Source organism: Artemia sp. Qi Xiang Cuo, chromosome 19, assembly GCF_049724085.1.
Source record: "Artemia sp. Qi Xiang Cuo chromosome 19, ASM4972408v1, whole genome shotgun sequence".
Lineage (NCBI taxonomy): Eukaryota > Metazoa > Arthropoda > Branchiopoda > Anostraca > Artemiidae > Artemia > Artemia sp. Qi Xiang Cuo.
This window is the reverse complement of record NC_142812.1, coordinates 35,843,609-35,862,497: the sequence shown is the minus strand read 5'-3', so window position 1 is coordinate 35,862,497 and position 18,889 is coordinate 35,843,609. Positions and strand designations below refer to the sequence as shown.

At 34.9% G+C, this 18,889-nt stretch overlaps 1 protein-coding gene across 1 annotated transcript in view; it reads left to right on the top strand.

Annotated features, from left to right (window-relative positions):
* Nucleotides 1–16,542, top strand: part of LOC148940788 (5'-3' exoribonuclease 2 homolog) — a 33,723-nt gene extending 17,181 nt beyond the window's left edge. The window contains exons 3-6 of the mRNA XM_089105075.1: nt 1,958–2,116; nt 7,662–7,814; nt 10,608–10,744; nt 16,018–16,542. Coding sequence (XP_088961201.1) covers nt 1,958–2,116; nt 7,662–7,814; nt 10,608–10,744; nt 16,018–16,024 — 456 coding nt within the window. The 3' untranslated portion in view covers nt 16,025–16,542. The remainder of the gene's footprint in view (nt 1–1,957; nt 2,117–7,661; nt 7,815–10,607; nt 10,745–16,017) is intronic.
* The last annotated feature ends 2,347 nt before the right edge of the window (nt 16,543–18,889 follow it).

Sequence of the window (18,889 nt, the reverse complement as noted above, 5' to 3'; positions counted from 1 at the left end):
AAATCACCAAGAAAAGTGAATAATTAAGCTATCTATTCATGTAAAAAGGAAGTTTGTATCTTTAGGAATACACTTTTAAGGGGTCAAAATCCTCAAAATGTACGGTTTCACCCCTCTCTCCCCTATATTAAATTGATTGACAATCTATGATCTTTTTTTTTTTTCTCAGCAAATTTCAAATTGTGTTCTAGTCTTGAGAAGGTATGAATGTTTGTAGCCTTGAGCCACATTTATTTATTGATAGTAATTTGTGGTAGTTTTACGCTTTGAAGATTATTTGACTTTATGTTAGCTCGTTTTTAGTTTAATGGAGCCCTATTTTTGTTTAAAAAATGTTTTTTCAAAGAAATTTAAGCAATACAAATTGCTTTTACTAAAGTTTTAATCACGATTTAGTCTTTCGGAAGTCTTGGAGGGGAGTAGTCCTACACTTATTCGTGGTAATTTCGGTTTGTTTTATGTGTATACTGATTATTTGTTTTAATTTCTGTTTTTTTAGAATTTGTCTAATCATCAATATGCAGTGGCATCAATTCACGGAAATTAAGGCGGTGGGGGATGTTTGTTTGATGAAAAGATACAAAAAAGCCACTATTTCAATGAAAATACCAAAAAAGTGTATTTTCAAATTGAATAGGGAGGGGGGGCTGCCCTCCTTCCAAATGATTGTCTTTGTTTATGCTTAATATTAATAGTAAAGTACTTTCCTGAAAAAGAGGTTTTTCAAAGAGAAGCAAAGGCCATATTAAACTTGAGATCAGAAAAATTAAAAACCTACAATAATTCTATCTCAAAACGACCAGAAATTACTATTAAAGAAAGAATGAAATCCAAAACGAACATAAATTAAAATAAACAGTCATAGCAAAAAACATACAACAGGTACTAACATAAATGAATAAACAATTCATAAAACGAGTAAAGCTTAATTGAATATGGATATCAAGCTTAAAACGAACAAAAATAGGTTTTTATTAAAGCATAAATGAAACCCAAAAGGAATAGAAAATAAACAAACAATCATAGCAAACAAACAAACAACACGTACTAATATAAATGAATAAGTAAATCTTAAAACGAGGGAAATAAATTGAACATGCAAATCAACCTTAAATGAACTAATACCATGACAAACATGAGTTTGGGAAATGTCTCCTTCCCTAACTGTAAAAGTCTAAAGCCTACAGCGCCGTTGGTGCTTTCCTGAAAATGAATTATATTAAAAATATTTTCTTTTAATCAACCTTATATGTCCCCAGGATATAAATTACAATCCAACCCTCGGGCTCTGGGGGCCATGTTGGTCCCGAAGTTTTTGTTATCTGATCGTCTGACTGTTCGAACAAAATGGTTATCTCAACATTTTATTCGATTGCATTTGGGGAAAAGAAACTTTGGGGCTATATATTCTCCGGTCACTTTTGACTGCTAAAAAGGGAACTAGACATTTCAATTTCCAATCAGGTGAGGCCCCTCTGAAGTTTATACGACCACTCCTTACACAAAAATCTTATATGCCCCCGGGGCTCAACTTAGCATTTTTAACCCTGGTTCTTGGGGGTTTTGTTCACCCCGGAGTTTTGTTAATCTTTGAACTATTTTAAACAAAATGGCTATCTCAAAACTTTATGGGATGTATTTGTTGATAAGAGGGCTCGGAAGTTTAGCCGCCCTCAGTTCATTTTTGACTCTTAAACAAAACACTAGGACTTCCGATTTCCAATGGAATGATCCCCATCCGAAGTTTATACGGCCATCCATTCCATATGGAATTCCTCGGGGAAAAACACGTCAGGGGAGCATTACACGTCAATGCTCTTAAAAAACCACGCCTGTCCAGCTATTTACTTTCAAATTTGAGGATTTTGAGCATCTATAGCAGCCTGAGTTTTGTTACTGATTGTATTGCGAATGGCAATGCATTTTTTACTGAAAGAAGATTTTACTCCCATCCTAGGACTGGCTCACAAATAATGGAAACATTAATTTAAAAACACTTGAATCCATCCTGACGCAGATTGGCGGATTGGAAGCAGAGACGGAAATGAGACATGTCTCCTATAGAGCAGCTCTCCCAAATAAGAAGAGAGGGAATGTCGAAGGAGTACTCGATGAGGTTAGTTATATCACACATCATTCGCAAATCTTTGATTGTCTTTTTTTACACTTCTTCTTCAGTGCTTCATGGAGAATTGGCTCTGCTTTACAATCTAAATTTATCAATCCTTAACTGCATTCATCTATAACCAGATTCAATCATAAAACCTAAATAAACTATAAACTATGGTGGCCGGCGTTTACCCCCTGGCGATAACCCCTCCAGAAAATACCCCCCATGGAATATGCCCCCTGGAAAATTCTCCTCGGAAAATACCCCCCCCCCGAAAAATACCCCCAGCTTAAAATACACCCCCCCGCGGAAAATACCCAGTACTGGTACATTATGCGGACACCGCTATATAGTGTATGTGGAATGTCAGACAACGCCAAACGGGTTATTTGTAAGAGACCGCTATAGATAAATGATTGCAAAGCCGTGGTTTCTCAATGAGTTACAATGTTTAAAGGTACTTGTGCATTATGCAGGCACTGCTAAAGAAGTCAAGTTTGGTTAATGCTAATGAAATAAAATAAAATAGGATGAATATATTATAGTTTGTAAATAAATTTGGGCTATATATTTGCACATAAGGGGGAGGGAAGGTGGCGGTAAAGTATTTGGACAGTTTGAAGTCAGAAAACAATTCCTTCGAAGCATGGCCACTAAAAAATTACGGAAGAATAATGAGGTATCTGGAAATTATGTTAGCAAAAAAAAAAAAAAAAAAAAAAAAAAAAAAAAAATCCCAGTATAAAGTAAATCTAGTGTTTCTTTAAGAGTTTTTTCCAAGTGTTAAGTGTTTTTTTTTCTAATGACCGTTTTTCCAAGTGTTAAGTACTATTATTAGGTTCATAATTTCGGAGACCACACTGCTTTTCCATGACGATAAAATAAAAGTCCAAAATAGGGATAAAATACTTTTTAATAGACAGTGTATAATAAATTTCATAAAAATACCAGATATTTCGGTCACATATAGGCCTACAGTGACCGAAATATCTGGTATTTTTTGTGAAATTTATTATACACTGTCTATTAAAAAGGATTTTATCCCTTTTTTGGACTTTTATTTTATCATTATTAGGTTCGTGTAGTGTTTCGTTTAAGTGTTTTATAATGATCGCTGATCAAAGTTTATGTTATTTGTGCCTTTCATTTATGTTATTTTACTATGTTCATGGCTGTATATTTGGCTTTAAAATACATTCTATCAATCTAATATGCAGAATACTTGTACCAAACATATTTCGTGTGCAGACCCACTATATTTTGACCCCCCCCCCCCCTATATGCAAATCTATAGCCCAAATTTGTTTCCGAAGTAAAGAAAAAACTGGCGTGTTCTCCAATTTTACACAGCGTAAACTTGAGTGAGTGGCGCATAATACACAAGTACCAAAGTTCCTTCCCCTACAGAAATAAAAAAATGAAACTCAAACAAAATTCTCAAATTTGGAAAGGCTTATTTTCCACGGGTGGGGGTGGGGTGGGGTGTATTTACCGGGTGGGAATTTTCCACGGGGGGATATTTTCCGGGGGGGGGGGGGGGTAAACTTCTAGAACCATAAACCATTGCTTCGACTACAAACAACTATCCAACTTTTACTAGCCAAGCTTTAACTACCAAAAAGCAAGGTAGCGTATACTCTTTTGCGGAACCAGGGAAAAATGCTATAGGGTGAAGCCCTCACCCTAAAACATGAAATTACAAGTCCCCCCCGAACGAAAATAATTTCTTGGAAGTTTCAGCTTGACCCCCCCCCCCCCATCCCTTATGTTATACTTACCAAACTAAGTATAAAATTCGTCAAGTTTTAGGGAAAATTTTGGTTCTGAGCAAACTCTAGATTGTGTTTAATACTCGATTGCCTTCAGGCAGGAAATAAACAATCAAAATATGTCCCCTCTGATCCTGAAAACCAATTGACTCAGCAAATTGAAAAGCATGTCTGGAGTTTATACTTGCCTTTAAGATTCAGCTTCCCGTTTTACACGGATATTAATTAAGACTTTAAGATTCAGCTCCTCGCAATATACAGACATTAATTAATTACGAATACCAATTATATAGGTGGATAGATAAAGAAAAAAACGTTTGGAATAAATTGGGTCCTTTCCCCTAACTTTCACTTCTTTAAAATTTTGATATTTTCACTGTCATTGATCAATCTAGTTCGTTGGGTTGCATTATGTTTAAAATTTAGTTTTCTTGTCGAAGCATATTAAGAATTGTTTGATTTATTTTATGATTATTTAGTTAGGTTTATAAAACTTTTCGATAATATAAAATGATGTCTTGTGATTCTATTAAAAATGGAAACCAACTGACGAACGGTGACAGAAACAGATAAAAAGAAATAAGTTTATAAATAGAACCAGCAGGATCGAGGCCACCTATACGAAAACAACCGACAACAAACAGTTCTAACCAATATTCCTGAACGTCGAAGCATATTAAGAATTGTTTGATTTATTTTATGATTATTTAGTTAGGTTTATAAAACTTTTCGATAATATAAAATGATGTCTTGTGATTCTATTAAAAATGGAAACCAACTGACGAACGGTGACAGAAACAGATAAAAAGAAATAAGTTTATAAATAGAACCAGCAGGATCGAGGCCACCTATACGAAAACAACCGACAACAAACAGTTCTAACCAATATTCCTGAACGGTATACAGGAACCAAAATATAAAAAACTGCAGTTGGGTGAAAGAAGTATAACTTTTTTATTGAAAGTACACTATATTTTCGATTCTTATACTTAATACCGATAGCTAAATTATAGATTCAAAGGAATCAAATGGTAAAATTAATGGTATACAACACAATATTGATAAAAACAATATTATAAATAATTATCAAATAAGGATAAAAAATATAAAATAATCTAATAAACATTTCATCCACATTTTCTCAATCTCGTGTTGAATGTTTTTTGTTCTAGAAGCTTTTGCCCTAGAGGTTATTCCTCGCTGAAAATCTATGGCTTATCCAAAGTTCACAAAAATGGTGCCCTGCTATGCCCCATTGTATTAACTCTTCAGTCAACTGTTTCTAAATGGGGAAAACGGTTGTATGTGGTGTTCCGTCCACTTTTAGGAACTCAAAAATCGTCCTCTGACCTCACTGAAAAATCAAATAACTTTGCATAGGAGGAGAATTCAATTCTTTGCAGTTTCGGTGTTATTTCCAAATATTCCTTGGCAACTTTGGATGTTGATGCTATAATAAAATTGGTTACTTTGGTTAATCTATACTCTTTTTACTCTTTCGCTTTTAGAGGAGTCTTATAAACAAGTGTTAAGTTTACCGACGGGAGCCCATTTTAGTTCTCTGTTGACAAGCCTTTTATTGGATTTTATTGAATCATCCGTTATACTGAGTTTTAGACTTTCCCCTTGTTTCTGGGGTAGATTCATTGATGACGTAATCTGTATTTGCAAGCATGGATTTGAATCATTACATTTTTTTTAACATTTTAATAACTTCGATAAAAAAAACATAACAGTTTATTTTGAAGAAAAAACATGCAACCATTTCCGTACATTATGTTAATTAAACGACATAACTATTTGCTTTTCTCAATATATAGAAAACCTACACGCAGATATTTACCGATATTTAAATTGTCACTCATGCTGCCTGGTTTCAATGAAAAGAGGAGTTTTTATTTCACTAGATGGCAAGGTTTTTAGACTTTGTTTCCGGAAATTTTGTGATTCGGAATTATTGTATTTAAAAAAACTTTAATTTTCTAATGGCTTTCCAATTAAATTCATAAATGAAATAATAGAAAGCAGACCCATTTTTTTAAACAAATGGATCATACAAAAAAAAAAAAAAAAAAAAATATTGAAATCTCCATATAATACTAACAAAACTAAACATTACCTGTTACTATCAAAATAGGTCCCGACGCATACTAGTGTGTTTGAGACGACCCCCCCCCCCCCCACGGGTGGGCCACCCACCCGTGGCCCATATTTAAGACGCTACTCGTTGTTAGGGGGGTCGAGAAGTACCATTGAAAAAGAGTGACGGGAACATTCCGATAGTGCCAATGAGGATGAAGCAGTAACTCTGACAGCCGTGGATTACTGGAAATCGGCTTTGAGTGCGAGGGACCTCCGTTGAAACCACCGTAGAAACCAAACTTAAGAAAGTTTGTACAATACTTGTTTTCCTTGCCATTTTCGAACGTAGCTTCAGAAAGACTGCACAGCTTACTCAAGGATGTAAAGACAGGCAGAAGGAATCGTTTGGTAACAGTAACTTTGGTTTCCACAATTCAGACGAAACTTGGAATGAAACGAGCTGGAGTTACAGTAGACACACTGACGGTTGACCAGCCCCTGAGAAAGAGGCTAAAAGAAGTAGTAGCGTCTGCCAGCAAAGCTGAGTTACTGCATGATCAGAGTGGGCTGCTCACAAAAAAAGCCATGCGATAGGCACATATTATGAATGGGAAGCAGGATATGTGTCTGAAAGTTTTGCTAATTTTTTTTTTTCAGTTGTATGAATACTACTGAGCTGCGACTTTGCGTTTTCTCTTTATCATTTGTGAATAACTCTGGGGATGGTGGTAAAAAAATTATCCGCTTAACTGAGACTCAATGGTCAAAGGCCTGGTGTTCGTAATTCGTTCAGATTTTCTGTTCCCGTCCTGAACTTAGCGGGCTGTCGTGTGGAGCCTGAAAGGGTGAAAAAAAAGTATAGGTTGATGAAGAAAAATGTCTTAATTAAACAGCTTTAGAGTCTGAATGAAATATGACTGCACTCAGTCTCAAAATTAAATACATTTCAAGCTTCTAGCTGCTTCCTTTTGTCATGTTTGACAAAGTTGATCGACAAATTTTCCATCCGGAATTGCTGCTGGCTCTAGTAAATCTGCACTCTGAACTTACTCTGCACTCTGAACTTACAATGTGGTACTTTATTCGCAAATCTCTTGAACAGCTTCAAAAACTTTATACAAAATAGAAAAAAAAAAAAATTACTGAAAATTCTATCGAATCCTGAGATCCATCTCCCGATTTTCTCCCGAAAATTGTCAAGATTTTACAGATTTTTTGAAAAGATAAGTGGAAACACTGATTACCACTATTGCATTTCAGCGCTTGGTGAACACATTAACAGCATAGTCTACTATGGAGAATTGGTCGGTTTGTTCGTCGTAAATGGTGAGATAAGTAGGTTTATGCCTCGTACCTACTTAGTGGGGAGGGGGGGGTGCATGCTCAGTTTTGACCGATGCCAAGTTTTTTATTTTAATTTTGTGTCATTTGTTATCCAATTGCCAAGACTAGAGCCGCTGCGGGCGCCATCCTCCGTGGCCACTTTGGGTACATAGGGCATCGAATCGATGTTTCATTTACTAATTTATCAAAGGAAAAGGGAATAATTTGAACTACATGTATAATTCTAAACATTACCACATTCCAAAACTTCGTTCTGACGCTAGTCAGGGCCAATCGAGGATTTTTGTTTGGGTTTGGAGGGGGGAGTGTTTAAAAAACTTTAAATGCACATCGATGATTCTTTGTTTTCTTTGTAGCCATCTGAGAAAAAAAAACCTCTGGAGGACGCATTTAAAGAAAGATGTTATGTGGAAAAATTTCATGCGGATGCAGAAGACAGAAATTTTGGAGAATGTATTGGCCAGGAATATTTTCGGAGACTTACATGGGTCCTACAGTATTATTTGAAGGTAGAATTGAAAAAAAAGAATAATAATTTACAGCCGACTCGCATCAATTTTGGTGAATTCGGCTCATCATGGGATTTTCCTATAGACACTTCACTAACCAAAATACTTGTGGGGAGGGGTTGAATGCTGAGGTTTTTGCTGGGTGGCTAGTAAAATTCATTTTTCGTTTTACCGATAGAGATAGGTGTTTTTGTTAAATTGGGTGAAGTTGTGGTTTGAAAGATTTTATATCAAGATGTTAAAATGTCTGGTTATGGTGTTACTTAGAGAGCATATTTTTCTTGAAATTCTTGAAATCTTTTTCTTGGAAACGAACTTTGTCTTGAAAAATTAGGCAGGCCAAAGTTTCGTATGGGGGTTTAAATTTACAAAATCTTAACTTCCCTATAGTAATTTTTACTTTGCAAATCATTTTTCATTTTGCATTTTCCAAAACTAGATCCCCCACCCCCCTCCTTCCTCCATTTGTCCTGAAGTATATTCAAGACATGGCTACTTCTCTAAATGAGCCAAAGCTTATCTTAACAATAGAATGACAGCAATAATAGTTCTGCACACTTTTCGTCGTAGTGGAATGCCTCAAAAGCTTTGTTACGGATGCCTCAAAGTTTCGGTGTTACGTTTTTTTCAATCCCATTAGAATCGTCTTCTGATTATTATCCAATTTTTAAAGTTATTATCCAATTTCTTTAGTTCCAAGGAAACCTAATCTATTCAAGTCACGGAAGTGTCGTAATATGAGTCTCAGAAATACGGGTACGAGGTGATCAGTTCCAAGGCTGATGAGCTAATCAAACAGTTAGGGGGTAACGATCTGTAAGTAAGAGTAGTGGAAGCCTAATAATTACTAATGGAAGTCCATATTTGGAAGACAATTGGAGTGATATGGAACTGCATGATTTTCAACTCTTATATTTTTTTTTTTTTTTCATTTCAACTATGATTTTTGGTATAAAATAAACAACATGGCTGTACAAACAGTAAAAGTTAAACCACTAGACTTAGACTGTTTCTTCCAATTTTCAAATTACTAGTGTAATACATTTTGGTGTTCGGGATGCCTTCAAAAGAGCTTAATAATTGCACTCATTAATTGCGCTGATTAGTTAATTAGAATTTTCAACATTAAACACTGGGTTCTTTTCGTCTTTTTCCGTAATTATTAAATCAAACAGTTCGTGGTAACGAACTGTAAGTAAGGAGTGACCCGGCTTAATGGTAACCGAAACTCTAAAAAACGGAATTTTGGTACCAATAGATACATCAAAAGAATCCGATTTTAATGCTGATTTTAAATATGTAGGTTTCATTAAGTTTAGTCTTACCCATCAAAAGTTACGTGCCTGAGAAAATTTGGCTGATTTTCGAAAAAAGGGGGAAAGACCCCCAAAAAGTCATAGAACCTTAATGTATCTACAAAAATGTGGAATTTTACATTTTTTGCCAGAAGAAAGATCATGGATGCGTGTTTATTTGTTTTTTTTTTTCAGGGGTGATCGTTACGACCCAGTGGTACTAGAATATCGTAGGAGGGCTGATTGGAACGGAAATTAAAAGTTCGAGTGCCCTTTTTAAGTGACAAAAAAATGGAGGGCACCTAGACCCCCTCCCATGCTCATTTTTTCCCCAAAGTCACCTACTCAAAATTTTGAGATTGCCATTTTGTTTAGAATGGTCAATAATATAATAAATATGTCTCATAGGATACTTTAATCACCCAGAGTCTCCGGGGGAAGGGCTGAAAGGTATGAGATTTACCCAATATTGACATATAGTATTGGTTATTGGGAAGTATAGAGACGTTTTCAGGGGGGATTTTTTTCTGGTAGTTTGTGGGGGATGGGTCGGGGTTATATTGGAGGATCTTTCCATGAAGGAAGTTTTCATAGGGGAAGGGACATTGCTATGAAGGGGGCGCCGGATTTCTCATCATTATTAAAAAAAAAGATCAGAAATTAAATAAAAAAAGTTTCTCAACTGAAAGTAAGGAGCAACATCAAAACTTAAAACAAACAGAAAATATTACGTATATGATTGGTTTCACCCCCTATTCAATACCTCGCTCTTTAAGCCAAAGATTTTCAGTACCTTCATAAGAGCTATTTATAAGAGCTATTACTAGTGTAATACATTTTGCTGTTTGCTGTTCGGAATGCCTTCAAAAGAGCCTAATAATTACACTTGTTAATTGCGCTTATTAGTTAATTAAAATTGACAACATTAAACACAGGGTTCTTTTCTTCTTTTTCTGCGCACTTTTCTAACAGTTTTTTTTTTAATGAAAGTAAAGAGCGACATAAAAAAAACTTAATAATAAGAGCTTTATCTCGTTTATGAGCTCAAATTTCAAATTTCTCATCACATAAATTTCGCCGTTTTCCTCAATAGTTAAAGAATGAACGCTTTAAAATAAGAACAATGTCAAAGAAAATGTTAATTTTTTCATCGCAACGCTTTCGAACAGAAAACATGTGCAATAGGAAAACGTGAAGAAACATCACCAAGCGTTTTAGGGTCTATGCAAAGCGTGGCGGAACTGCACCAGCCGAGGCGGAACTGTACGACACGCGTGGCGTTCCAAGATATATATAACAGGTGGTAGGTGGGGGTTTTGTGTGGTGACTTATGATTATGCTATTAACTTGGGTACTTGTGCATTATAACTATACCAGCGCTATAAACTGTACAAGGAAACCAGATATCTCCATCCTATTTTATTTTGTTATCTTTTTTAAAGTATTAAATACATCAAACTGTTTGAACATAAAAATCATGTTGATCTTCTTCTTTCAGTATACCTTGACGAAAACTGAAGTGAAATACAACCTACAGGATGTGTATGATCCATATTGTTATTGGTGTAGGTGTACAAAGTTTGAATTGGTCAAGAAAGATTGGGAAACCAAGACATTTAATTATAGATGTAGAAGGTGTGGAACTCCCACCATAATTTATAATGTTGCAGTTGGATTAGATATTAGAAAGTAAAATAAAATGAAAAGTTCTTCCATTGGACCTTTGAGTAGTGAGAATATTACTAAGGAGTATACAAATCATTCTTCTGTTCCTTTTTCTTCGAAATGGAATATTGGGTTTACTTAGATGCTGAATAACAATTTACCCAATAGATGACAGCAGTAAGTTTACAGAAAATTGTATTAATTTTTACTATTTTTGAATGAAATAGCATTTAAATAATTTGGCTTGTTTTGGTTTCCTATGATGCTTAATACATTCTCTGATGGTCCATTTTTCGTTGAGACGGTCACCCGACACTTGGGCTTATAAAAAAAAATGATATCTGTAAAACCCTAACAACTAAAGAATTATAAATATATATATACATTTTTATTAATATTTATTAGATCTAACTGGTTAATTCCTTGCTAAATTTATCAATGCAAACCGCCTAAATAATCGACCATGCATATTTATTTCGTTTATTTTTATAAGCCCCCTTACGTGATTTCTTGCTGCGCTTGAGTCGGACTTAATAATCAATGGATTATTTTCTTTATGTATTTTTCTATGTTCTCTTAAACGTTGTCCTCCATCACATAAGAAACGCACACATGAAACACTGTTGCCCTGTCTCGAAACAGATTCGTTGCACACCCTTACATCCTTCTAAATATGGATTATATTTTAAAACTGTAGCCCTCTTCCCATGCCCCTCTCTTAAAATAAAATCTTTTTTAAATTTACATATATTTACACTTAAATTTTCAGTAAATAAAACCACTGAACCACTACCCTTCTCATTATAATTATCTAGTTTTTTGACAACGCTGTTTATCCATTCCATAAAAACACCCTCATAATTTTACAAATGTGGGTGAAGGGCTAACATTTCAATGTGCAGAAAATGATAATAAACTTCGCCTTAATTTTCATTTAAATAAAATATTTTGAGTGCTATTGAGGCTTTTATGCTGTCTCAACCTCCCCAAGCCCGAATTTGTTGTTCAAGAAGAGCTCGAATCTTGTCCACCTGTGTATGCGCAATATTTATTGGATCAATTATAATATCACTCGCCATTAGCAAATTAAATGGATCCCCAAATATTGCTGTATAAATATCTATTGTATGCAGGATAGAGTTTGTTAAATAAAATTCCGGCAGTGTTGGAGAGATTTGCATATCCCCATCACGTCCCCCATTCTCTTCAATCTTCAACCCCAAGCCCGAATTTGTTGTTCAAGAAGAGCTCGAATATTGTCGGCATATGTATGCACAATATTTATTGTATCTGTTATAATATCATCCGCCATTAGCGAATTAAATGGATCTCCAAATATGGGTGTATAAACATCTATTGTATGCAAGATAGAGTTTTTTAAATAAAATTACGGCAGTGTTGGAGAGATTTGCCTATCCCCATCACCTCCCCCACTCTATTCAACCTTAACATTAGGGTTGGTGCGTGGAGTGAAATCCTCCAGTTCACTTAACATAGCCTCGAGTGGGTTCGGGCTACGAGAATCGGCCCAAGCAAGTTTATTTTCTCCTTCTTCAATTATACTCGGCCGAAATGGGGTTATGTCCATCAAATCTGTGGGGGCAATGTTCTCATTTAACTCTGGTAAAATTATCTAAAATTCTAGAACTGTTAAGACTTATCTGATCTACCCAACCAAAATCATCCTCTGACACATATTGATCTACAATTGCATCTGGTTGGGCAAAACTAACTTCTATGCCTTGTTAAAATGCACTAGGTGCTACATTAAATGAATTGGTAACATTACTATCACTAAAATATTGTTTTAAAAAGTTATCGGTCCATTCGGGGTCATTATCTTCGATAGTGTTAGGAGGTAAATCTTCAAAATTTTCACTACCACCAAAACACTCCTTTAAGAATTTACAACACCATTCAAGCTCATTGTTGACAGCTGGCCATTCAATGTGTTGATTATCACAAAAATATCTCGGTGGCGGAATTAAAGATGTCTCCTCAATGAGGTCATATAATCCTTGACTTGGTACTAGTGGAGGAGGTAGTGACGATAAGTCATCCGTTTTAGCCTACAATGAAAATAGAATTCTTATTTTCCGTGTGTCTAATTGATCCTGTTTTTTTTTATCGAAAAAATGTCCTGTTTTTTTTTAAGAGTCGAAAAATGTAAAAATCGGTTTTACTCTGATCAAGATCAACACTATATAAAAAAGTATTTAGAATGGGAACATTTTAAAATCAAGTTATATGCTTTGAGCTTCATGATCCCAACTATCCACATAAACATTCCATTTTTCAATTTTATCGGAACGTTTTATAAGCAGTTTTTCTTCTTCTTCGCTTAAGTGAAATGCTCTCCAAACGTCAAGATGCTATAAGCAAAATAACGATTCTTAGATGATTTCAATTTAGTTAAAAAAAATATTTGTATACTAATAGTTCACCGTCAACCCTAACCCTTCCCCTCCCAAAAGTAAATCATCTTTAAATTGAATCATAATACTCATAAATTTGCAACATTCATTATACTATCTTAGTTTTCTTAGCAAATGATCTGGTGGAAAGAAAAATAACAAATATAGCAGCGCTTTTACTAATGTGCTGTCCATACTAAAATAAGGAAAATCACACCATAGTTTCATCTTAATATCCACAAATCTGCTTTTTTTTTCTTTATGTAAGAAAATAGAATTAAAAAAATAATGATCAAGAAAACGGGGAGAAGCGAAAGTTTTTTTCTTTATGTAAGAAAATAGAATAAAAAATAATCAATAAATTTAAACTTGCATTAAGATCTGCAGCTTGCATGTGAAAGGCTGAAGGGGGCGCATCATGGCATTGCATGTTGGACATAGAAGTATCATCAACTTCACTGGCATAGAGCGCAGGTCTTGAAGCCTGGGCAACTTCACTTTCTTGCATAGAGGGGACAGAGGGCCTTGCATTGTGGGCGAGGGCATTCTCGCCTATAATAGAGGACTTAGAATCCTAGAACCATTACGAGATATTCAGATCTCTAAACCCATTTTGTGGGTATCATTTGTTCAGAATAAACTTCTTCTTTTTTTGGTGGTGGGGGGGGGGTTAAGAGGGAAAAAGGTACCTAGGTTAGGTTATGTATTTAATATATGCTATGCTTTACCTCACTCCCCCTAGTGTGCAAATATGTAGCCCAAATTTGTTTCTAAACTATTATATTTTCATCCTATTTTATTTCATTTCATTAGCATTAACCAAACTTGACTTCTTTCGTGCGTTATATATAATGCATAAGTACCGTGTTTCCTTCAGAAAAGCCACAAAATAGCATAAAATCCTGTAGATATTATAGAAATTGTGTTTCTAAAACCAGGGCCAATGAAAAAACAGAGAAGGCTAAAACCCAGAATTAAGGGGGGATAAATTGTCAAATTTAGATAGCTAGGTAGGCTACAGACCCATCATATAGCCTTCAAAATGTTATAAGCGCTAGAAACAAGGGATATGTAGATATAAAAGCTTGATAATACACTCCCAGCATATAGGCTAAAAATTTGCATCAAGCACAATTTTCATTGTTAGCTAGGCTAGCCTAGGCCCAACAAATTACTGTGATCAAAGAAAAAGGTACCTAGGCGAACGTTTATACGCTGTTTAGGTCATAGGCCATATGTTTCTAAGGAAAACAGGATTATTGATCCACTTAAATCAGAGGTGGTTCTAGGGGGGCAGAGGGGGCACTTTTCGCGTGTGAAGAAATTTTAGGTGTGCGAAATTTCAAATAAACAATCTAACGGTTGAATCACTTTGTAATTTCTGAAATTTTATTTTTAGTAAAATATAGTACAGGGTATATTCGGCAGTAAGACCTGATTGTAGTGCTCTCGTGGATGCTTTATATCGTTGCCAGTGGTTTAAGTGGGGGAGGGGTCAGCCCTCATCCTCCAAATAATTCCGGAGATTATTCTAGCCCCGGGCTTTTGGGCTTTTGAAATACACGATCTATCAATCTATTTGAACAAAGAAATCTGTAAATTAATTGTATACTATCTATTTAATTATTAAAGTAACTTACCTCGAAAAATTGTTCATCTCCAGTTTGTCTCTCCATAATAATAATAATTATGTTGCTCAGTCAACAAAGAATTTTCCTGACTGATACAGATAGAAGCAATGTAACCTATATTTATACGCTCGAATTGTAAGAAAATATATTAAAAATAGAATTTCTGTCATATTATCTCTTGGCTTAGTCTTCCGTTATTGTCATAGGCCATTTTTAGATATAGGTTCAGAATCTAGAGGTGTTGCTCTGGTCACCTTATACAATGTATCCGTGAAAGTATAGGGTCTCTTACTACTAGTAAGGAGCGACTCGACAAAATAGTAACCGAAACTAAAAAAAAATAAAATTTTGATAACAATATATACATCAAAAGAATTGGCTTTTTATGCTGATTCCAAATATGTAAAATTCATCAAGTTTCGTGTACCCATCAAAAGCTACGAGCCTCAAAAGATTTTCCTAATTTTTGAGAAAGGGGAGAAACACCTCCAAAAAAGACAAGGTATATTAAGGAAAAGTGCACTATCAGATTCAGCATATTATGGAACCCTACTGTGAAGGTTCCAACCTCTCATCTGCAAAAACATGGAATTTTTTTTTTTTCAGAAGAAAGATGACGGACACATGTTTATTATTTATTTTTTTTTTTCACCAGGGTGATCGTGTCAAATCAATGATCCAAGAATATCTCAGTAAAGAAGGGAGTCAGGCAAGGCGGTGTGCTGTCTCCATATATTTTTAAAACTGTGCTTGCGGACTGTTTGCGAATGCTGTCACCTTCTGTGTTTTTAAAAAATACTGCTGTTAGTCACATTGCCTATGCTGATGATCTTCTGCTACTTAGTCATACTAGGTCAGGCCTCACAAAAAATCTAAATGTTCTGATTAATGCTTTGAGTATGATTGGGCTTTCTGTAAATGCTTCAAAATGCGTTTTTCTATGTTTTAATATTTCTAGCCCAGGTCCTCCTTTACATTTGGGTACAATGCTACTCAAGCGTGTCTCAAAGTTGAAATGACTTGGGATTACTTTTTCTGATACACTTTTGACTACATACTCGTCTCTGGTTGCTAATGCTCTGCAGTGTATTCGCTTCTTATATGGTAAAATCTCTTCTATTAGAGGGAGGTACAACCGCCGAGGCTTATGTAAACTTTACCATAGTTTTTGCTCTCCTGCAATTCTTTTTCTTTCCAGTCTGTAGCCTCTAATGCGCAAAAATGACCGTCTTCAGCTAAGGAGAGGTTATTTTAAGTATTTACCAAGGTGGTGCAGGAATCACAAGATTATTTCTCAGTTTGGACTTATCAACCCTCTGGTGCTGCTTGACATCATCGCTAAGGATCTGAGGATCAATACTCCAAGGAAGATTTGTGCCAGTGACCTCCTCACTTATTTTTTCCAGATTAGTGATTCTATGGATATTGTTACGTTATTTATGTTGTGTTTTTATTATTATTTCCTTGTGGATTATATTATTTTGTTTTTTCTTTTTTTACTCCGCATTTATTTTATATTGCGGGTTACAAACAAACTTACTTACTTACTTACTAATATAGGGAGAGGACTCGTTCGAACAAAAATTTAAAGTTCTAGTGCCCCTTCAAAGTGACCGAAAACACTGGAGGGCGACTAACCCCTTCCCACGCCCTTTACCCCGGAGTCATCCGATTAAAATGTTGGGATATACGTTTTGTTCGCCATAGCTGAAAAATCAAGTAACTGGGCCTCTAGAGATGACATAACCCCCCACAACCTGAGGGAAGGACTGTAAGTTATGAATTTTGCTTGTTGTCTGCGTATTGTATTTTTTATTTGTAAGGAAACAGACATTTTTCGGGAAGGGGGATTTTCCATGTGCAGGGAAGTTTCTAGGGATGAACTTACAAGTGGGAAGTTTACATGGAAAAGTTACATTGGGAGAATTTTCCAGAACTATACAAAATTTTCCTACTTTCTCTTTGCCGATTCAATTCTTCATCTGGACATGTTCCGGTTAAATTGTCACGACCCTCCACAGTACTTAGGGAAAGGCTATATATTATGGATTTTACCAATTGTTTACACATATTATTTGTTATTTGGAAGAAAATAGACATTTTTGTGGAGGGATAATAGAAAATAGACATTTTTCATGGGTTTGTTTAATAAGAATAAGAAGCTTTTTAAAATACTAAAATAAAACATATATGAGGGCCATCCCTCTCATAAGCGAAAAGAAATCATACCACATTCATAAGGAATCATACCGCTTTCCTGCAAGAGGGGAAACACCCCTCCTCATAGCCTCGCTCTATGCGCGAAAGTTTGAATTTTATCAAGATTCTTTATGAACAACTTCTGAAACACATGGGTTTGTTTAATAAGAATAAGAAGCTTTTTAAAATACTAAAATAAAACATATATGAAGGCCATTCCTCTCATACATGCAATAATTTCTGTTCGTTTTCAGTTTTAATGCTGATCCTTACTTTCATTAATTTTTTTTTCTTTTTGTTATTTAATCACTGAAAGGTAGAGAACCAATTCTCAGAGGAAAACATTGACAAGTTGATGATTTTGAATAGCCAGAAGTAGCAAGTTGGTTATCTTTCGTTATTCTGAGCCCGAGTAGTTTCATATCTGATTTTCTATGATATTCATTTAAGTAATCGAAGTTTTTTTTTATTGTTTGATTTCATGTTGCTCAAAGTTTTAAAAAATTGTGCAAAATAAGCTTTGAATAAAATTCTTTTATTGAATTTTGGAAAAGCCAAGAGTTAATCTGAACAAAAACAACTGATCAGAAATATCAAAATCGATGTGTCGATTATCGAATATCGAAAGTAAAAATATCAATATATCGATTGTTTAATCAAGTTTTATATAGAAGTTGTTAGGGTGGTTTTAGATGAAGGTGCTAGGATTGATGCAAAAGACAGACGTGGTTGCACTCCACTTGATAATGCAGTTGGAATGGTTGATATAGAAGTTATTAAGATGGTTTTAGATAAAGGTGCTAGGATTAATGCAAAAAAATACATGGGGTGAAACTCCACTTTACCGAGCAGTAAGAAGTGACAATTTTAAAATCACAGAATTACTCTGTAAGCATGGAGGTGATTTTCGTTTAAGAAACATTGACGGGGAGAGTGCAATTCATATAGCAGCGTCATGTGGATGCTCACGAATTGTTGATTATCTTTTGAAGAATGGAGTTGATGTTAATATAAGAACAAATGATGATTTAACTCCACTTCATAAAGCTGCTTCTGGAGGACACTCACATACTCTGAAATTATTGCTAGAACACGGTGCTAGAGTTAACTCTAGAGACAAATATGGGAGAACAGCTCTTCATTTTGCTTTTTTATACCCGAGTGATTTGATATTCTTGATCGGAACTGATGATATTCTTGAGGCAGAACTAATATCTACTAATATCCACGATTTTGAGCCTATGCAGATAAAAAATACTATGGATATTTTCCACATAATAAAAATGAAAGCGGCAAATTTATATGCATGTCAAAGAAATGGACTTTATTATGAAAAAAATGAGCTTTGTAAGGCGCTATATGGATTTTAACGGCTATATTGATTTTTATTACGATGAAGGGGATTTTCGGGATCGATGTGAGACAGAACTAGCAAGCATGAAGAGAAAGAAAATTGTTAATTCCTCTCTATAATTTTATGACATTTTGGCAAAAGGAGAAAGCTCGTTAACAGCATACATGAGGAATGAAAATGTAGTGGAAGTATAAAATACAGCAAACTACGAAACGGAGTTTCTATTAAATGCTAGCATACTAAAAAGTAACTTCAGACAGGGTATGAAAAGGAATGAGTTACTTGAGTCAGCCAAAAGAAGCTTCAACGGCTATGCTGAGTTGCCATATATATGTACTAAAAAAATATTTAGGTATCTAAGCAATGAAGACTTGAGAAATGTTATAAATGTTTTTGAGCCTCATTGCATTAGTTAAGGAGGAATGGTGAAATTGAGGGCTTCTGGCATAAACTTATTGATTTAGCAAATAAATGAATATTTTAAATTTTAGTGGAAATTTTGGAAAAGCATCTGCGT